General features: G+C 44.3%; 1 protein-coding gene across 5 annotated transcripts in view; it reads right to left on the reverse strand.

The window, feature by feature from the left end:
• Positions 1-19,248, reverse strand: part of RNMT (RNA guanine-7 methyltransferase) — a 95,734-nt gene that overhangs the window by 47,073 nt on the left and 29,413 nt on the right. For all 5 annotated transcript variants that reach the window (XM_082258486.1, XM_082258484.1, XM_082258483.1 and 2 more), the window contains 3 exons: positions 11,975-12,110; positions 10,399-10,524; positions 1,771-1,883 (listed from right to left, as the gene is read on the reverse strand). In XM_082258486.1, coding sequence (XP_082114612.1) covers positions 1,771-1,883; positions 10,399-10,524; positions 11,975-12,110 — 375 coding nt within the window. The remainder of the gene's footprint in view (positions 1-1,770; positions 1,884-10,398; positions 10,525-11,974; positions 12,111-19,248) is intronic.

The raw sequence follows: 19,248 nt of genomic DNA on the forward strand, positions 1-19,248 counted from the left end.
ACTGCTTTTTTTATACATACATGGAACAAATTTTGAATAAAAAACTTTTCCAATGTTCTATTTACTACATTGGCATCATTCATGACTATTATTGCTGCCATCAATCATCATCGGTTGGTTTATGTAGCGCTTATATGTGGTTAACCCTTGTGTGACTAATTAGGGAGCACGCATGCTCCAAATTGAGGTGAATACATTATAAAATCTCAGTTAATGTCAGTTGGTCTAAATAAGTAATAAATATATTTGGGCATAACATGTATACTTTGTGTTATGTTCCGGTTCATATTTTTTTTAACTTAAAAGTGGACAGACAAGCTTTATTACCAATTATAAGTAATGTACTTTACATGGTTCCTGATATTTCAGCTTTCTGGATTTTTTTTTTTCATCTGGCCTTCAGATATGAAAGGCAGAGTGATTTAACACCAGTTTAGATTTGCCATTCATGTGACGAAATAAAAAAAATATGCCATTTGCAATAAACTTTGCATAAAATAGTTAATTTGCATTTAATTTTAATAGTCCAAAGATATGTCAGGCAAAATGGTTGGCCCTCGCATATGTTCACTTCATCGAATCTGGCCCTCTTTGAAAAAAGTTTGGACACCCCTGGTGTAAGGTGTAACAAAAGCCCAAAACATCCATCCAGCTTTAAACACTGAATAAAGTCAAAAGTCAGTCCCAGGAACGCTGCAGAGTATACAAAATGTCACATGCTGCCATTTCAAAATTACATTTTAACAGCAATTTGGAATGGACCTAAAACTACCAGGATGGTAATATTTGAGGCACGATAGTAGATTGCACAGGAGGTACCATTAACAATGCAAAGCCCCGTGTCCAAAGGGGACAACAGATTCCCTCTGTCCATACGAGGTAGATGGAGAAACCCACCCCGCTGTGCTACTGTATTCCGACAGAGGGGACTCTGCTAGAAAACACTGATCAGCGCTGCAGCTGATCAAATCAAAACTTTCCAACATTCCATTTCGAGGGAGGTCAGTCATTCATTTGTCTTCTGATGAGTGGAAACAAGCACAGGATTGAAATATCGCCAGTCTTTGCTCAACCAGAAAACTGTGATCCATCTATGGCCAACTTAAAGTGGTTGTAAGTGCTTAAGGTTTACCTTAAATGCATTTGTTGCATTAAGGTAAGAACCCTCTTATTGTCAACTCGCCCCCCCACCTCCCCCTCAGATACTTGAGCCCAATCTCAGTCCTGTGCTGCACCCAAAGAGCAGAGGCACTCCTCTCATTCTCCCTCCTCATTGGATTTAGTGGTAGGAGCCATTGGGTGCTACTGCTGTCAATCAAATTCAATGACAGGGAAACGTACCACACTATGTCAATAGGGACACAGCGTGCGGCTCAGGATGGGGCCTGCACATGTGCCACTAAGGGAAACAGCTTCCTATGGTAGCACACAGAGAAGGGGAGGAGCGCAGAACAACCATAGGGATCCGGGCTGCTCTGTGTCTGTCTCTTGGTGTCAGGAACACTTGTCATAAAGTGACTCATGCAGATAAATGAAATGAAGCGAAGCAGTGACAATTTACACTTGCTGCTCTTAATTGGGAGTACACACAATACAAGCATATGCATTGCTCATATTTCATGCCTGAGATGACAACTGTAAGGGTTAAAGTTCATACTCAATAATTGGGGAATTTTTTTATACATGTTTAAAGTCGATTTGTAAAGCTCTAATATAATTTGTTAGTTTCCACTGCTTTAACCTCTGACTCATCAGCAATCATAAAAGTACCTTTGTAGAATCTGCAGTCACAAACTCCGCTTCAAAAACATGCTCATGGCGAGCTCGTTCTTTCATTTCAACATACCGCTGTTCACACTGCTGGATAGAAACTTCTGCTATATCTGTAAACAGTAACAAGAAAAAAAAAAAAATCATGGCACAAGCAACAACTGTCCAAGACCAATAATAAAGCTAAAACAGCTCTATTGCTCTAATTAGTTTTTGAAAAGCATTAGGCCTCACAACAATGACTGCCACTTATTGCAGGTCTGTACCTAATATTCCCTGTGGGACACTGAAAAAAACAGGAGCTTTTCATAAAGGATCTGGAAATTGTAATCTCTATAAAAATGGCTTTTAAATACCCAAAAAAAGGCAAGCCAAAAAATAGAAGAAAAAAAAAAATGGATTTTTGTCTTACCCTAAAATCCTTTTTCTCTTCCATTCATTGACAGACACAGCTTTACATCTTCATTGACCGTTGGAATGTCCCAAAGCAGTGCCAGGAGGGGTGGGCACACGGCAAACTGTTAAAACGGCTAACCGAAAAAAAAAATTCACACACATACATATATATATATATATATATATATAACATAAACCAGGAACAACGGGGGCTTACCAACCGGAAAAAAAAAAAAAAAACACACTCAAGCGGCCGCAGCCTCCACAACAGCAGCCTGCAAAACTTAGCGGCCGAAAGCAGCATCCGAAGATGCCAAGATGTCCACCTTGTAAAACTTGAACATATGCACAGACGACCAGGTGGTCGCCTTGCACACCTGGACCACCGACGCCTGATGACGGAAAGCCCAGGAGGCACTTGGCGCCCTTGTAGAATGTGCCTTGACAGGGAAAAGGAGGGACCTGACCCTAATAGAATAGGACTGCACCACCGTCTGCCTTATCCACCTGGAAATAGTCGCAGCAGACGCAGCCTGCCCCTTACAGGGTCTGTCCGTAAGTACAAATGAGGAATCCGATTTACGAATTGTTTCAGTCGCCGCCAGGTACACCCAGATGGCATGAACCGCATCCAAGAAATGTAAGGCAATCTCTTTTTGATGTTTTGGCTTAGGACAAAGCAAAGGTAACACAATGTCCTCATTCAAATGGAAGCCCGAGACTTCTTAGGAAGAAATGACAGAGGGACGAAAAACCACCAGATAAGGGGACCAACAGGACCATGCAGCCAATTCAGAAACCTGTGTGCCAAAGTAATGGCCACCAAGAATGCCACCTTCTGTTATAGAGTCAATAAAAGGAATCTCACTAATATTCTCAAAAAGGAGCTTTTTGAAGAACAGTTAAACACCAGATTAAGATCCCATGGGGGCACCGGAGACCTCACAGGAAGGGCCATATGGCGAACTCCTTGCACAAAAAAGTGTGAACCAAGGAATTTCGAGGCTAACGGGCGTTGGAAAAAAGTTGCCAACACAGAAATCTGGCACTTAATGGTGCCCAGACCTAAGCGCTTTTCTACACCCTCTTGTAGAAATTCCAGCAGACGTGATATCGAGAAGGCACGGGGGGGGAAGGCACCCGAGCCCTACACCATATAACATACACCTTCCAAAGCCGATGATAGCTCTTGCGGGAAGTACATTTTCTTGCTCCGAGTAGGAATCACCAACTCAGACAATCCTCTATCCTTCAGTACCTGGCTTTCAATAGCCAGACCGTTAAAGCTAGCGACTGTAAAGCAGGATGGAAGATCAGACCTTGAGACAACAGATCTTCTCTGAGAGGGAGCCGCCAAGGAGCGTTGGCGACCAGCCGCACCAGATTGGCATACTAAGCCTGGCGAGGCTAGTCCAGGGCCACCAAGATGACTAATCCCTCCTGCCTCGATCCCGTAGGAGCCTGGGCAGAAACTTGAGGGAAGCATAGATTAGAGGATACTGACCCCATGGGGCCACCAGCGTCTGTGGTATCCGCCAGTGGTCATCTTGTCCAGGCCACAAACCTCTGTACCTCCCGGTTGAGCCGAAACGCCAACAGATCCACCTGGGGGGGTGCCCAACTGGAGGCACAGCTGAAACAGCTCAGGATAAAGGGTCCACGCCCCATGGGCCAACACCTGCCTACTGATGTAATCCACCCCGGGAATGTTTACGGCGGAGAGGGCTGGAACGAACCATTCTGCCCACCTTAGAATGCCAGCTACCTCCAGAGCTGCCAGGGCACTTCTTGTGCCCCCTTGGTGATTGACACGCCTCGGCATTGCCCGATTGAATGCTAACTGGGCATCCCTGAAGACAATCCATCCAATGATCCAGACACAGGCCGATCGCTCGCAGTTCCAGGACATTGAAGTAGTCTGGACTCTTGCAGCATTCAGATCCCCTGAGCAGAATGCTTGCCGAGGATACCTCCCCAGCCGGAAAGGCTGGCATACATGGCGACCACTGTTCAATAGAAGGGGAGGAAGGATTTTTCCAACTGAAGCGCCAGGGAGCGAAGCCACTATATCCGGGTCTCCTTCTTGCCCTGACTCAGCGGGATCGGATTGTCTGGAGACTGCAGAGTCTTGTCCCATTTGGTCAGAAATTCCCTTTGCATGGACATCATATGGAACTGTGCAAACAGAACCACTTAAAAAAAAAAAAAAAAAAAAAAAAAAAAAAAAAAAAAGGTAGATACCATCAGGCCCAGCACCCGCATGAAAGTCTGATGGGGATGACCATTTGTTGGTCAGCAGGAGGAGAAAAGCAGTCTGCAATTTCTGGAGTTTGTCCAGAGGAAGGAGCACTCTGGCTACAGCCAAGTCTACAGACAGGCACAAATAGTCCAGCTCTGTGGACGGAAACAGGGCAGACTTCTGAAAATTCTGAAAACCAGCCAAACACCTGCAGAGCTCGCATTTTGATCTCCAGGTTCTCCACCAGAGCAGAGGGGACTCTGCTCACAGAAGGATATCGTCCAAGTAGCCCAGTACCACGATCCCTCATTGGCGTAGCAAGGCTAGCACCGGAGCCAACACTTTTGTGAAGACCTGAGCAGCGGAGTCGAGACCAAAGGTTAATGCCACAAACTGATAATGCTCCGCTCCCACAGCAAACTGGAGAAAACACTGGTGACTGGCATAAATTAGTATGTGAAGATAAGCATCTTTGATATCTAAAAGGAGAGGAAATCCTCCTGACACAGGGATGCCACCACCGTTCGAATGGACTATTTTGAACTTCTGTACCCGCACAAAGCAGTTTAGCGCCTTGAGGTCAAGGATTGGACACGTTCTGCCTTCCTTCCTGGGGACTGAATAGGTTTGAGTAAAAGCCCTGAAAATGTTTTGAAGTTGGAACTGGGTCAATCATCCCTTGAAGGAAGAGCTCTTGTACTACCCCAAACAGACCCTGCAACCGGTCTGGCAACAGGCGCAAGTTCGAAGGAAAAAACCTTGCTGGGGGACAAGAGCTAAACTCGGTCTTGTAGCTGGACCGAATGACTTTGTGGACCCACTTGTCCTGTACCAGGGTAGTCCACGGGTCTGAAAACCAGCGAAGATTCCCTCCAGGTCACAGCGTAGGAGCTTAGCCCACTCTGTCAGAGTTTGTGACACAAGGGCAATGGCAAATACCGGCCTCAGTGCCGAACCAGCTAAGGTGTACACATATTGCAGGCCACAGCCTCTGCCTTCCTGTAAGCTGGATCCTTAAAGGCCAGGGAGTCTTCAACCGAAATCATGGTTGCCTTGTTTAACCTGGAAACCGGTGGGTCCACCACCAGTGGAACAGTCCACTTCTTAAGGGACTCCTTGTAGGGGTAACGCCTAGTAAAGCGCTTTAGGAACCCCACGGACACTTTGGTCGTCACCACTCTTTAGTGACAATTCTGTCAAAATAAGCAGGAAAAGGAAACCCCTTTGCCGCGTGTGGATGGCTTGTGAGTGCCAAAGGGTACCTGCTACCCTGTCGCAGCTTCAGCTGCGTCCAGCATCTTCAGGGTCTCACGCACAGATACAATCAGTGCATCCACCAGCGCCTTTTCATGTGCGCTCGCAGACGTGGAGGAGTCATCCTCACTATCAGAGGATTCCAGGCACGTGGTCGCAGACCCAAAAGAGAGACCCACGTCTGCGGCTGCCAAATCAGATTCACCTTTACTGGGGACACAAAGGGCTCCAGGACCGCCGTCAGTGCATGGATGGTTGGTTAGGACCCGGAGGGGGATCAGGTGGGGAAATGTGCTCCCAAGACTAAATAAGTCACTAGGGGGGGCCACACAAAAAAGTGCCACACACTGCTAAAGGAAAACCCCCACCGCACTGGCAGCGCCACCCAGTCGCTAAGCACAAGGCGTGGAGCGATCCTCAGCAGAGAGGGAGAGCAACCCACCAGACTCCCCACCCACTGACACAGGCACCTGCAACCATCAGGAGAATCTGCACTACATGTGCGGCGATCAGGAAGCTACATGATCCAGGAGCCAACACCAGGGGATAGGGAGGGGTTCCCACCACCAAAATCATCGCCCACAGGGCTCCACTGTCATGGACGCTGCTATCTGCAATGGAAAACCACAGGAAAATGGCTTCTGGACTACACAAAACGTGGCCACAGTGTATAGGACTACACAGGCTACAACAAAATGGCGGCTCTGCGCCGCACCACGAGGTATACAAGGACCCAGAATTGGGGACAAGGCCTTATGGACAGATCCAGGAAGGACAGGGGGCCCTGGCAGGAGAACCCCACCAGGTACAACCGCCCCCCGCACAGTAATTCATCCGGTGGCCTGCAGCGCACCCCCCTGGCCTCCGTCGCCAGTTAGCGCTCTGCCCCATCCCAGGCCAGTGACCAGACCACCCAAACAGCCCCAGTGTATGTGTAAGGGGCAGGCTGAGGGTCTCTGCAAAAATGGGGTGGAGGGGTGTCTGCAGGAAGGAGGGGCTCACGTGCACCCCAAAACCCTCCAGGGGCAGAGGGGGGGCAGCTACTCACCCTACCAGGAACCAAGTGGGCACCAATCCAGAATGATCTTCCTCTCTATTGAAATGGGGGGCTGTTGGCCAGGAGGAATGCTACGACTCAGATCAAGGCCAGGTTTTATGCGACCTCGCGAGACTTAACTCGCAGGGCCAGCCAGAAGTTTTATCTACCTAGTGTCCTACTCCGGTAGGGGGCAGTATAACCCAATGTCAATAACGACAGGAGCTGTGTCAATCAATGAACAAAAGAAATATTGTTTAAAAAAATAACACAAACACACACACTCTGTATTGCATGCCATAATGACTAGGCTTAGGTTTTAGGTTATTCATGTAAAAAAAAAAAAAAAAAAAAAAAAAGAAGAAGAAGAGCAAAAACAAAGAAGCAACAATAATGCTAAGAAAGCACTGGGACTATCTTGCACAACTTATATTACCAAATGTGTATGCAAAAAAAGGGGGGGGGGAAGATCCAACTACATAAACAAATTATAGCACATCTGTAGAAGCTAAAAAAAACAGTAACAGCAATTTTTCCATCACTGTTCATAGACGGTGCTGAGGAAATACCAGGCCACCTCTCCACCCTCCATAAGCCTACATTGGTAATGTGTTGGCTAAAGGATAAAGTATATTTTCCCCTTCTCTAGTAAATTTTTTCAGAAAATGTTTAGGCATGTTTGAAAGCTTATTTAAGTGTGTCAAAGTTGTTTTCCACACTCTGTCAAGGTTATGGCAATAAATCCTAAACTCCTTAAGCCCCCTCAGTGAAATCAGAAGATAGGCATGGTTTACATTAAAGCCAAAAGTTTAGCAAATATCAAAAACCTAAAAATCATAAAAACGTTGCTCCATTCTACGCCACCTTGGGAAAAGACAGACCACCTTGGCAAAGAAAAAGTTATGGTCTCAGGCCCACCACCTTATGTAAAATAAGAAGAAAGTTCTATACAAGATACAGCCACCCCACACAGAGCCACACCTGATGGAGGAAATGGCCATCGGCAAGATCTTCTAATGGGATATCTTGAATCAGTTCAATAGGAGGTATTTGAAGAATTTAATATACCAGATTCAGATCCCATAGAGACACAGGAAATAAAGTGGGAGATAAAATCAATTTCCTATATAAAAACTTCTCGACCAGACTGCGTGAAGCCAAAGCTTTCGACAATAGAATGGATAGGACAGAAACCTGTCTGGGGTGGAAATGAACAAAGGAACAGCCTCAAAAGGAGGCTAGCATGAGGCCCAGAGCCCTCATGCAGAAGCGAGTTAACAGTTGATTTAAATTCTGACAGTTGGACCTCGAAGAAGCAATCTTTTCATAAAGAAAGGAAAATATTGGCCTAGGCCATATCTAGAATCAGTCCCAGGTACTCCAGGTGATGGGAAGCTGATCCCCCATCCAAAAGTCTGAAGGAGCTTGATCGTCATTTAAATATTTGAAGACAAAAGCCGTGCCTAAAAAGGAAAAATTCTAAAAGATGGAGAAGTTCATCTATGCAACATGCTACAGGTTACACCCGAATTTAGGGTGTAGCCTATTACAGTACCTACCCACACTACCCTCATGCCGCTGTGACCGTGGGATACACTCCCCACACCTGCTGTCACAATTTAAAAACAGTGTGGCCATGTGGGACTTTGCTCACGCAGCCGTGTCATTCATTCACAGAGATCTGTGAATGAATGAACTACAAGTACCATCAACCACTGCAGATGACAACTTGTAGTTCTCAATGTACTAAGAGGACGCTGGTAAACGATCTCATAGTTCATCCATTCTTCTTGCAGTTCGGTACGGGAGGCATGAGCAGAGAACTGACAGTCTACAAGAGCAATCAGCAAATTGCAAGAGGAATGCTTTACAGGCTGCAGCGTAAAAATAAAATTACAAATGCACATATTGTTACTATAAAAGCTGAACTTATCCTTTCATCAGGTTGTTGTCTAGGTATCCCATGACATGGACGTCCTGAGATCTTAGCAGGAAAAGGAGAACCAACAGCTTTGGGAAAACCCTTGATGCAGAAAGGATACACAGAAATGTTTAGGGATTCTGCTGCAACTGCAATCACCGCTCAAGAAGCAATGTTGGCTGGGAAAAACCCGCAAAATTAAAAAAAAATGGTACACAGTGGCTACTGACAACATTTACAGAGGATAATAATGCATCACATGTAAAACTTAACATGGTCACAATTACAGGTAAACCCAGTCTCACCTTACCCAGGCTGCAATTAACCGGAGAGGCCCAAACTTCACATTGTTTGATTATTCACTGTCTGCCGCAGCGAAGCACAGAAAGCAGCACTGAGATGGGTAAATGAGATTTATGCAGATAGCATATGTGGACATCCAAGATGCCTATTGTATTTTCAGAGAAGCAATTACCCCATTTCATACAAAATTCAGAACTTCAAGGACTCTTTCAAAGGGTTTTAAAGATCAGAATAGAATTAATACCCCTTTTGGGCTTTTGTACAGTAAAGAGATTTAAGTAGACTCTTTTGAACCAGTCTTGTTGCGACCCTGGCACAATGACTCCTGGAACAAGAGATGGTTCAGGACATTATGTAAATCTAGCTGTCCTTTACCAGTTTTTGCTCGACTTGAAAGAAGAAAGCGTTAATGGGTAGAGTTTTAAACTCTATTTTGTACCCCTTTGACACCACAGATTAACCTACAGGTCTGAAACGTCTAGGACCCAGAGAGGCAAACTAACAGCCTTCCCACACTCTGAGTGAAGGCATTACTGCATTGTGAAGAGGGCTTCGGGGGGGGGGGGGGGGGGGGGACTTTGTGGGCCAAGCTTTGCACTGAAAAGAAGGGCTGAAATTTGATATTGAAATTGAAGCCTGGTTAGAGCAGACCGGTGCTCTGACTTTAAAAGGCGCTAAGGGCTCCTGAGGAGGAGGTTTTTGGGATCTTCCATTGTAAATAGCACCTACATCCCCAAATCGCTCTGAAAAGACAAAGATGATCAACACCTCTGGAATAAAAATCTGCAGAATATCACCCCCATGCACACACATCCCAGGTATTTCAGATCAGCAGCAAGGGTCAGCTCCCTATTGTACATGCATCTCCCATCTCACCAGCCTGGTTGTTTTTCACAGGAGTAAGGGAAGTTGTTGGCTGCTTCGTCAGATACTAAGTAAACATGCAGATATCTCTGAACAGATTGGTTGGGAAGTAATAGGGACATAATATTGTGTGGACAGGAGTGAAGAAGTGCACCGAAGTGTTTTTCATTATTTCAGATATCAAGCTCCATCTCCCAACTGCAGGAGGCAAGGACAGACGCTACAGCTAATATCCAATAAACAAAAGTGTAGAAATTAAAATTTCATAAATTTAAGTCAAAATGCTACATCTGGTAAAAAATCCCAATAAGTGTATTTTGAATGGTTGGCGTGAAAGTTACAGTATCTGATATTATATGATAATATAGTGTGTGTGTTTATGTGTCTTTTTATGTATGTTTTACAGCAAAAAAGTAAAACGTTATGTCTTCAAAATTTTTCTGTCTTTCCGTGATAGAATAAGTAATACATTTTTTTTTTTTTTAATAAAAAGGGAAATGAAAGGGATAAAAAATCTCCTGGAGCTAAAGCGGTTAATTTAAAAAAATAAGCTGAGAACATCAGTTTACTCACTGAACCAAAAATAATCAAAAATTTTAAACAGTTGATACTTACCCGTACAGACAAGATGATCTATTTTGCCTTTCCTCCACTTTAACAAATCTCCTCCTTTCCCACAGCCGAGATCCAACACTGCAATGTTTCTATTTTTTCTCTCTTGCACTCTTCCTAAAAACTCATCTATAAAAATGAAAAAAAAAAAAAAATTGTATATTTATATATTTTTATTTATTTATTTTTAAGTAAAAACATAAGGAAATGCAAATCTTGATGAAGTCCACCCAGACAATTATATACACGAGTTAATAAGTACCAGCTTCCATGCCAGAGGATTTATAAACCTTTTCAGTCATCTGTGTCACCACACCAAGTAGCATGACACTGGTACACACCATTACAGATCTGGTATCGCCTGTGTTCACGCAGCCTTGCTTAATGAATCACAAATACTGAAAGGAACTTCCCACTGATGGGTTGCACACATGCACAGGTTGCACACATGCACGTTACAGAAAACTTTTTTCATGATCTTACATGAAGTCACACTCTTGGCTTTTTGTTATGCAATGTCAGGAAAAACATTCGACCCAATGTCACTAGCTTAATTTTAACCCATGCCAACAAACTGACTACTGTTATTTTTATATTATTCCATTTGCCAAATGTTGAGGCCACTGTCAACTGCATTCTCAACTAAAAATACATTAAAAAATTATAAATAAATGGACTATAGAGATATTTTGAACCGTTTTCTGCAATTTATATTACACCTGTTTCAATCTTTTAAAATTGGAGAAAAGTTGACTGAGGGTGAGGGTCCATTCACACCAACCAGTGCTTTATAACATCGCAGATGGTAAACCGTGCAGTCCAGTGGAAATTACCGCTCTGTACCACGCTATCTTTTTTAAAAACAAACTTTAATGACACGTCACACAGACATTTAATAAAGTTCAATTGGCTGCAGTGCGGTGCCTCGTGCTGTGTTTGCAGTGTGTTGAAAAAATAAGTGCATGCATTTCTATTTTACAGCGCACATGCCCACACACCACTGCAACACAGTGGTGTAAAAATCGGGCCCACAGGAGACAAGGCATTTTGCCTTGTCATGCAGTGGAACTGTGCTGGAATAACCACCCAGCACAGTCCCACTGCATTTGGTGTAAACGGACCCCGAGTAGAAGAGGAAGAAAGTTACAGACCAGCACGACAAAAGGTTAAGGCTAGAAGACCATCTCCATGCAAATTGATGTTCCTGTGGTCACAGTTGCAAATATTAAATAAGGCCCCTTGACGTGGCCCTGAAGAGGAAGAGGACAACAGATTAAACAGAGTGTGAATGGTAGACCAAAAAATAAATTGTAGTTTCTTATTCATGGAAGGATACCAACAGACAGAGGAATGGGGACACCTGTTTCAGTGACAACGGTCTAATTAGTATTCTTATTTTTAAAGATTTACACTCATTTGCGGTTTCATCTCTGGGACAGGAAGATCTCCAAATGGGACACAGACCACAAAAAAATTTGATGAATAGATTTTATCCCCCTCCCTAATAACCTCTTTTGTAATTGCCCAAAGAGAAAAGAAAAAAAAAAAAAAACACAAAGACACACTATGCATAACTCACTTATGAGTGCGCTTTTCATCCAGTTATTGAAGTTTCTCAGGTAGAAGATGCGAGATTGACTTCGCTGCTGTAATCCACACTCTTGGAGTTCATTGTAATGCGCAGCAACAGCTGAGGAATGGCCTTCTTGAACACACTATGCGCCAAAAGAAAAAAAAAAAAAATGACTAGAATGCCTACCTACAAATTAGTACATCCCATCTATGTTCCAGATATTAGCAACATTTCGCTCTGTGATGACACCTCAAAAAACACGTACAGTTGGCTGACACTGGATGAATTTAAGGCACTATTGAGGTGTATATTGCAAGAAGATAGCACCGCTTTATAAGACAAGATGCTCTTGATTACTACTGTATTCTATTGCAGAGTGAAAAAGTAAGTAAATGCAAGAATGCACTAGCAAAGTGCAGGTGCATATGTTGTACTAAGACCTAGTACTAAACATTAGCAAAATTATGAGCAAATGGCATTTGGAATATTGTTCTCACATTTTCCCCCACTGCTCCTGTGTGCGTGCATATATAGAAAAAGGGAAAAGTGCCATCTAGTGGGCAATTAAAAAAGGTAATAACTCACTGTACATATCTGGCCAAAATGAAAAACAGAGTTAGGTACCTGGTAACTCTTTTTCTAAGAAGTCTTCCAGGGCATCATCTGGGATAGGCTCCTCCCACCTGAAACAGGAAACACAATAGTCCACCATTATAAAAACTTCAGTCATACCTTCTGCCTCAGTAATATTAAAGCACCGAAGGAACCCTCAGAAACCACTTTCCTATTGTTTAGGGTGGGAAAGAGTGCTGCCCTGAAGGACTTCTTAGAAAAAAAGTTACCATGTACCTAACATTGTTTTCTCGAATCGTCTTCCAGGGCAGCATCTGGGAGGATGTAGCAAGCATTACTACTAGGGAGGGGTAAAGTCTGGAGCACCTTGCGACCACCCATCTGGTCCTGACTTGACAGCTGGTAAATGTGGTCATGCCTTACAAAAGGCATTGAAGCTCGACCATGTCACTGCCCTGCAGGTCTGCTCCGGTGATGCCCCGGCTCTTTCAGCGGTTGAGGACGCGCCACAGCCCTGGTTGAGTGGGCCGTGACTCCGCTCGAAGGCAAGGTTTAGAGCCTAGTAGGCTGTCTAAATAACAAAAGTAGATAAAAAGTAATAACCGCGCTAATGGTACAGGAGAACAGCAGCAACTTCAAGTGTGACCACACCGCAAGCAATATTTCTGTAAAAAGTCGCGCTAACTTGAATAATGGAAAATAAAGTCCATAAAGTCCATATAAATCAGGAACATAGTATCCAAACAGGCTCCCTATGGGTATACGCTTACCAGAGCTGGTAAATCAAAAGGCAGGTTCTCAGAAGCTAATCTCGTCTCTGATAGTAGACTGGAACCAATCTCTCGCGTAGACTCAAAAAATTGGAGGAAAGATAAAAACGCAATAGCATAAAACCCAACAAAAACGGATGAAAAAAATATTACACCAAAATGGGTGACTAACAACTGGATGAATAGTGTGAACTCCACCAGTGTATGGAAAACAGAAAAGGAAGAATGCTCTGATAAGGACACCTAAGGTACCCCTTACCAAAGATAACTGAAAAACATGCAATCATATAAGTGCAATCCTGTGACAGCCGGAGTCGCCTCTTAACACAGTGTAAAGATATGTTTGCCAATGTGAATAGAAAATCCTATGGGTGTCTATGTAGATAACCACCACCAATAACACTCGCCTCTTACCAGATAGAAATCAGATTGAGCCAAATAGAGCAAGAGAGTCAAGTATGACAGGACGCCAGCCTTCACCAATAGAATTTGCCTCTTACCCTAAGGGGATGGTAAATGAGCCTATAGGGATGATGAGCTTCACGGAACCTGCAGTGGACTCCAGGGCAAGTGACTCCAATACGAATAACTCCAATGAAACCAGGGTATTACCACCACACGGATGCCATTTTGAAGTAAGATTAACCGACTCGTGTACTTCCCAGTCACAGAACTGCTTGCTCTTCCCTCCGGGCTCAGTCAGAGTAAAGTGAACAAGCCGCACCCTTCCCAGGCTCAGTCATAGGAGGGAGGATGCTGATGAAGAGGAGTAGAGGTCCAGTCAGTGCTCCTCTCCCCAGCATGCACTGCACCGTGCACGTCAGGAAGTCTACTTCACAGAGACACAGGACTCACAGAGACACTGCACTCTCCTCACACACAGACCATGGCAAGTCTCCTATCTCACAGAGATGTCTAAATAACAAGTTTTATTCATCTGGGTACCCTACTTTGAGGCCAGCTCCCCTAGACTCCTGCATGGAGAATGAATAGTGTGGTTGTTTTTCACCAACCTTTTAGTTCTCTCAAGGTACGTTATCAGGATCTTCCTTACATCCAGCTTGTTTTAAGTGACTTTTTCTCTGCTATCCATTGAGATTGGAAGGGAGGAAATAACTACCATCTGAGTTCTGTCAAACAGACTTTTGGTAGGAAGGCTGAGTCCAGAGTGAGGATAACTGTCAGAATTGAACAGTGTGGTTCTATCATGGATGGAGCTCATATTTCCCTGACTCTCATTGACACGAGTGTCAACAAGAGTACTGTTTTAGTGTAAGGTATTGAACATTCCTCCCATGGTTCGAAGGGTGCAGAGAGGAATATTTTCAGTACTGTGGAAAGGTCCCATGTCAGAGTTCTGCTGATCTTTATGGTTCTGGCTTTTTTCAAAAGAGAAGGAATCTTTTAATGAGCAGGTCTTCTGCCAGCCCAACATCCAGGTGGGAAGATAGGGCTGCGACTTGAACCTTCAGCGTGATGTGGGAAATCCCCTTATCCGCTCCTTCCTGTAGGAAATCCAGGATTGCAGGAATAGTTCCCTTGTCAGGGTTTCCCTGCTTATTTATACCAGAAGATTAATTTTTTCCCCCCACTTTTTCATAGATGGTAGTACCTTGCTCTGTAACCTCACCCTTTCAGGAACCCGGCCGAGAGCTTCATGACCTTGCAGTTCGGGTGGTTGACTGCCCCTTATTTATTTATTTATTTATTAAGTGACTGAACCATGGTCTCTGAGGCCAATGGGATGCACTAAGTATCACTGTAGCCTTTTTTTCCTTGACCTTTTGTACCGACCTCGGTATTAGGACAGTAGGAGGCAATGCATTACAGATGGGGAACCCAGCTTTCACTGACCGCATCCACTGCAATGTTCCCAAGGAGGCTGCTTCTGTCTGATGTGTAACAGTCATGGTGACTGCACATACGATGTGAGCAACGACGCCCGCCACTTGATGGCTCAACAGCCCTGCCGATGCAGCAAGCACATGTGACAGCCAGCAATTCAGGCATTCCAGGAATGTAACCCTTTAGAGACCTAAATCAACACAATTTATTCCACTTTAGGTCCTTTCCGCACTTTTGCGACCTAAATGTTGTGCAATTTTGACTGGACTGAAGCAAAGCCTGTGTAATCTGAGGTCTATAGATCTCAACACCTCAAGTTGGGCCAAAGTAGTGCATTGACTTCAAGTCACACAGATATGAACAGTACTCATTGAACTTGAGAGTATGACCCCGTCATGCAACTTGCACTCCCAAGTCACAGGACAAGTCACACAAGTGTCAAAAGGGCCCCATGATTCCCTTCTGCTTAGGGGGGTGTCATAGAAAAAGATACATATTGAATACAGTGCCATAACAACCCAAACCAGGTATAAGGTCCGAGTGATAATGATAGACACCCCTAAACACTGCACATACAATATGCTGCAGATTATCATGTGAATGACTTGGCTGCCTCTGCACCATGGCCAGGGATATATTGCCAACTGCATACAAGTCGGAGTTAAAGCAGTATGCATGTAATAAAAGCTGCTCAAATCATAGCCCATATACAGCTGGAGTCCATGCACAAAGTAGACTATCAGTAATCTCAAGTAAAAGCAGTCTCAGATAATTGGCAAAAGCCTTGATCTGCAACAGGGAGAACTTAAGTACTGAACAACTGGTTGCGAAAGTTCAATCTATCCATGGCAATGTTAAAACAGTATAAATGTAGATCAAAAACGTATTGCAGAACCGTCAGAGAAGTTTCAGCAGCCAAGACTCTAGGGCCCTCCATGTGTAACTGCCATCTGAGTATTAAAAAAGATGCAGTAGAAACAACTGAACCCCCATGTCATTATATAAAACACATAAGGATAAATCATTCTGTATAGTGCACCATCATACTGAAACTTTTTTGAAAAAAAAAAAACAGCTTCTAAAAGAAAGCTTATTAGAAACCCAGCCTAGATGGAGCAATGGTTTATGAAATGCACAGATGTAAATTTCACATGAAGCGTTGAATTTTTTTTTTTTTTAAAGTTTTATTAGTTTTTCATAGAAAGAATAGCAAACAAGCATTACAGGTTCAGCAAACAATTAACGGGTGCATGGCCATACAATGATAAAGATTTTGTGTTAAAGGGAGCAAATATAAACCAAAACGGGAACACTCGGGCATCCCTTGCCTGAAACTTGCATCAAACGCAATTAGGTGAGAGCCTGATGATGCCTGGTTCTGCATCCCAAAGAGATGCACTTTAACACACCACGATAATAAACAGGTGTACAGTAGGCAGGTGGAAAGATACCCTCCCACAGGGAGGACAAAAGTAAATGAAAAAGCAGTAAAGCTAGAAGCAGAGCAGGTGAAAAAAAAAAGGGGGAAAAGTAGAGGAAAAGGGAAGAGGGGCCAGGGCGAGGCTGCCGGGGCAGAACCTCAAAGAATTGCCAAAAGGCACAATACCATCAGCCGGGTTCTTGCAAATAGGCGTCAGTGCCAGAAAAATATACCCATGGTCTCCACAGATCCCTAGTGGTTTCTTCAGTATTTTTTAATGGTGGCCGTCAGATGATCCATTTGTTGGATCTCATTCATTTTAGAAAACCGCAGGGAACGTGTGGGTGGTTGAGTCTACCGCCAAATAGCGGGAATACAAGCTTTTGCAGCGTTGAGAAGCTGAGTAGGCAAAGATTTTTTATACTTCCGCACAGAGCACCTCATCAAATGCAATAAACAAAGCGCAGGGTCATCTCCCACCTCAACCAAAGTCAGCTGCCTGACGACCGACGCGACTTCTTCCCAAAAGCACCCAAGTAGGGGACAAGCCCAAAAGGTGTGTATCATTGTTCCTCCCTCTGCGCCACATCTCCAGCAACAATCCAGGGTACCGGCATCCATCTTATGAAGCACAGATGGAACTCTGTACCATCTTGTCAGGATCTTATATCCCACTTCCTGGTATTTATTTGCCATGAATCAGTCTCAATATCTTATCAGCCTGTGTAGGGGAAAACAAGATACCCAAGTCACGCTCCCATTGACGGAAAAACGGCAAATGAAGACCCTCCGTTGCGTCAGAGAGAAGAGTGTACATAAAAGACAGGGGGTGTCTAAATGGGTCACCCCTCTTGCACAAGGTTTCGAACGGTGTCAACAGCCGAGGGGCAAACCCCTGCCGGTGGAGAGAAAGGAGGAAGTGGCGAATCCGAATCACACTGAGGGGGGTCAAGGGTATCCGGAGACCAGCGAGAGATCTCAATGGGAGATGGGGCGTCGCCCCCCCCCCCCCCCCAGACATCCCTGAGGCGTACCCTACCAGACCGGGCTAAACTCCACACACGGGCACTCGTACAGCCTGGGGGGGAACTCGGGTTGTCCAAGATAGGCAATAAGGGGGAGGGCGAGGACATCCTTGGGTGTGGCCCCATCGTTCTGGCCTCGAAGAGTAGTACCAAAAACCGGGTGAAGACAAGCAGTATTGACCCACTCAGTGCCCAGTGTTAGTGGCCATCATGCCTGGTAAATATGTATACAAAAAAGGTTCCCCTTTTGAAATGGGACTGTAAATGCCACTAAACACTGTGTTTTGTATAAAAACAGCTTTATTGAGTTACAGAATATAAACAAACAAGAAAAAAATAATGACAGTAATCAAGACATATACAGGGCATTAAAATATGCATGCATTTGACAGACCATATACTGAACCAAAAGGGGACGCTCAGGTGTACAAGGCGATCATAGAACCGGAACCGACCCTACGCGTTTCGGGCAATAAATGCCCTTCCTCAGGGGTCACCCAAAGTTCCAGATAAAGCACCTGGTATATCTAAAAAGCAAAATGTTTTAGTATATTGAAAAATAGTTTGTCTATATTCACATGAATAAGTGATCATACATTTATTTCATAGTACGTGCTTTATACTCATGGACCTACCCTTTGCATCCAACCTATGGATTGGATCGGTCTGTCAGACTTAAAAATGGTATTACTACCATGGGGAGGGATGCCCAAGTTCCCACAGGCTCGTTCAAGGGCTACGAAATCCGTGAGAGCGTGAAAAGAATTGCAGTAGCTGCCCAGAGGGACCAACAGGGCACCACGATGATCGGTGAAATATATGGCTCAATATGGACTACTCCCTTGAAAAAGAATATGTTCATATATCGAACCTAATGCAAAAATATAAAATAAAAAAGAAAACAAGGAATGTGATGACCAAAAGTTTTCCTTGTAGATTGGTCACTGACCCCTCATACTCGAAAGAGAGACATTTACCTGTAGTGTATGAGGTGAATGGGACCGCAAAGGGTCATGTGAGGCAAGTATAGTAGCAGTCTCATGTAGACAGGGTCACAATATATGGTTGTCTGCAAGGATGAAGGGGTACGAAGAGTAATTAGGAAGATGGTAAGATCGAATGAATGGAAAAGCAGTATCAGCATGATACAGTGCCGTCAAGAGCCTGAATGTGCGGAAAATACCAAGTGCATGCACAAAAAAGAGAGAGCGTAGTGCAAAAATAAGGTAGAAATGAACATTATAAACGGGATTGAATAAGGTGAGTAAAAAGTGAAAGACATAGCTGCCCATTTCACTCCTGAATACGCCCTATTATAATAATATGGCTTCAGGTATCAGTAAAAGTGCCTTGCAATGCTTCTAATGGTGTTTGTCATAAAAGCTGTTTTTATACAAAACACAGTGTTTAGTGAAAAACCGGGTGAACGGCAAATGGATCAATGATGGCGGGGGGGAGAGGGGGGGGGATACCATGGGCCTAGAGGCAGCACCTGACCCACCACCTCACGTTCGAGACTCACCCACTGCTTGGCCTCCGCGTGGCAGTGCCAATCGAGGATCCGCACCAGATGGGACACCCTATAATACTGTAGGGGGTCTGGCAACCCCACCCCTCCCTTGATATGAAGCGTTAATTTGCAAAACA

Source organism: Pelophylax lessonae (assembly GCF_965119305.1).
Source record: "Pelophylax lessonae genome assembly, chromosome: 5".
Lineage (NCBI taxonomy): Eukaryota > Metazoa > Chordata > Amphibia > Anura > Ranidae > Pelophylax > Pelophylax lessonae.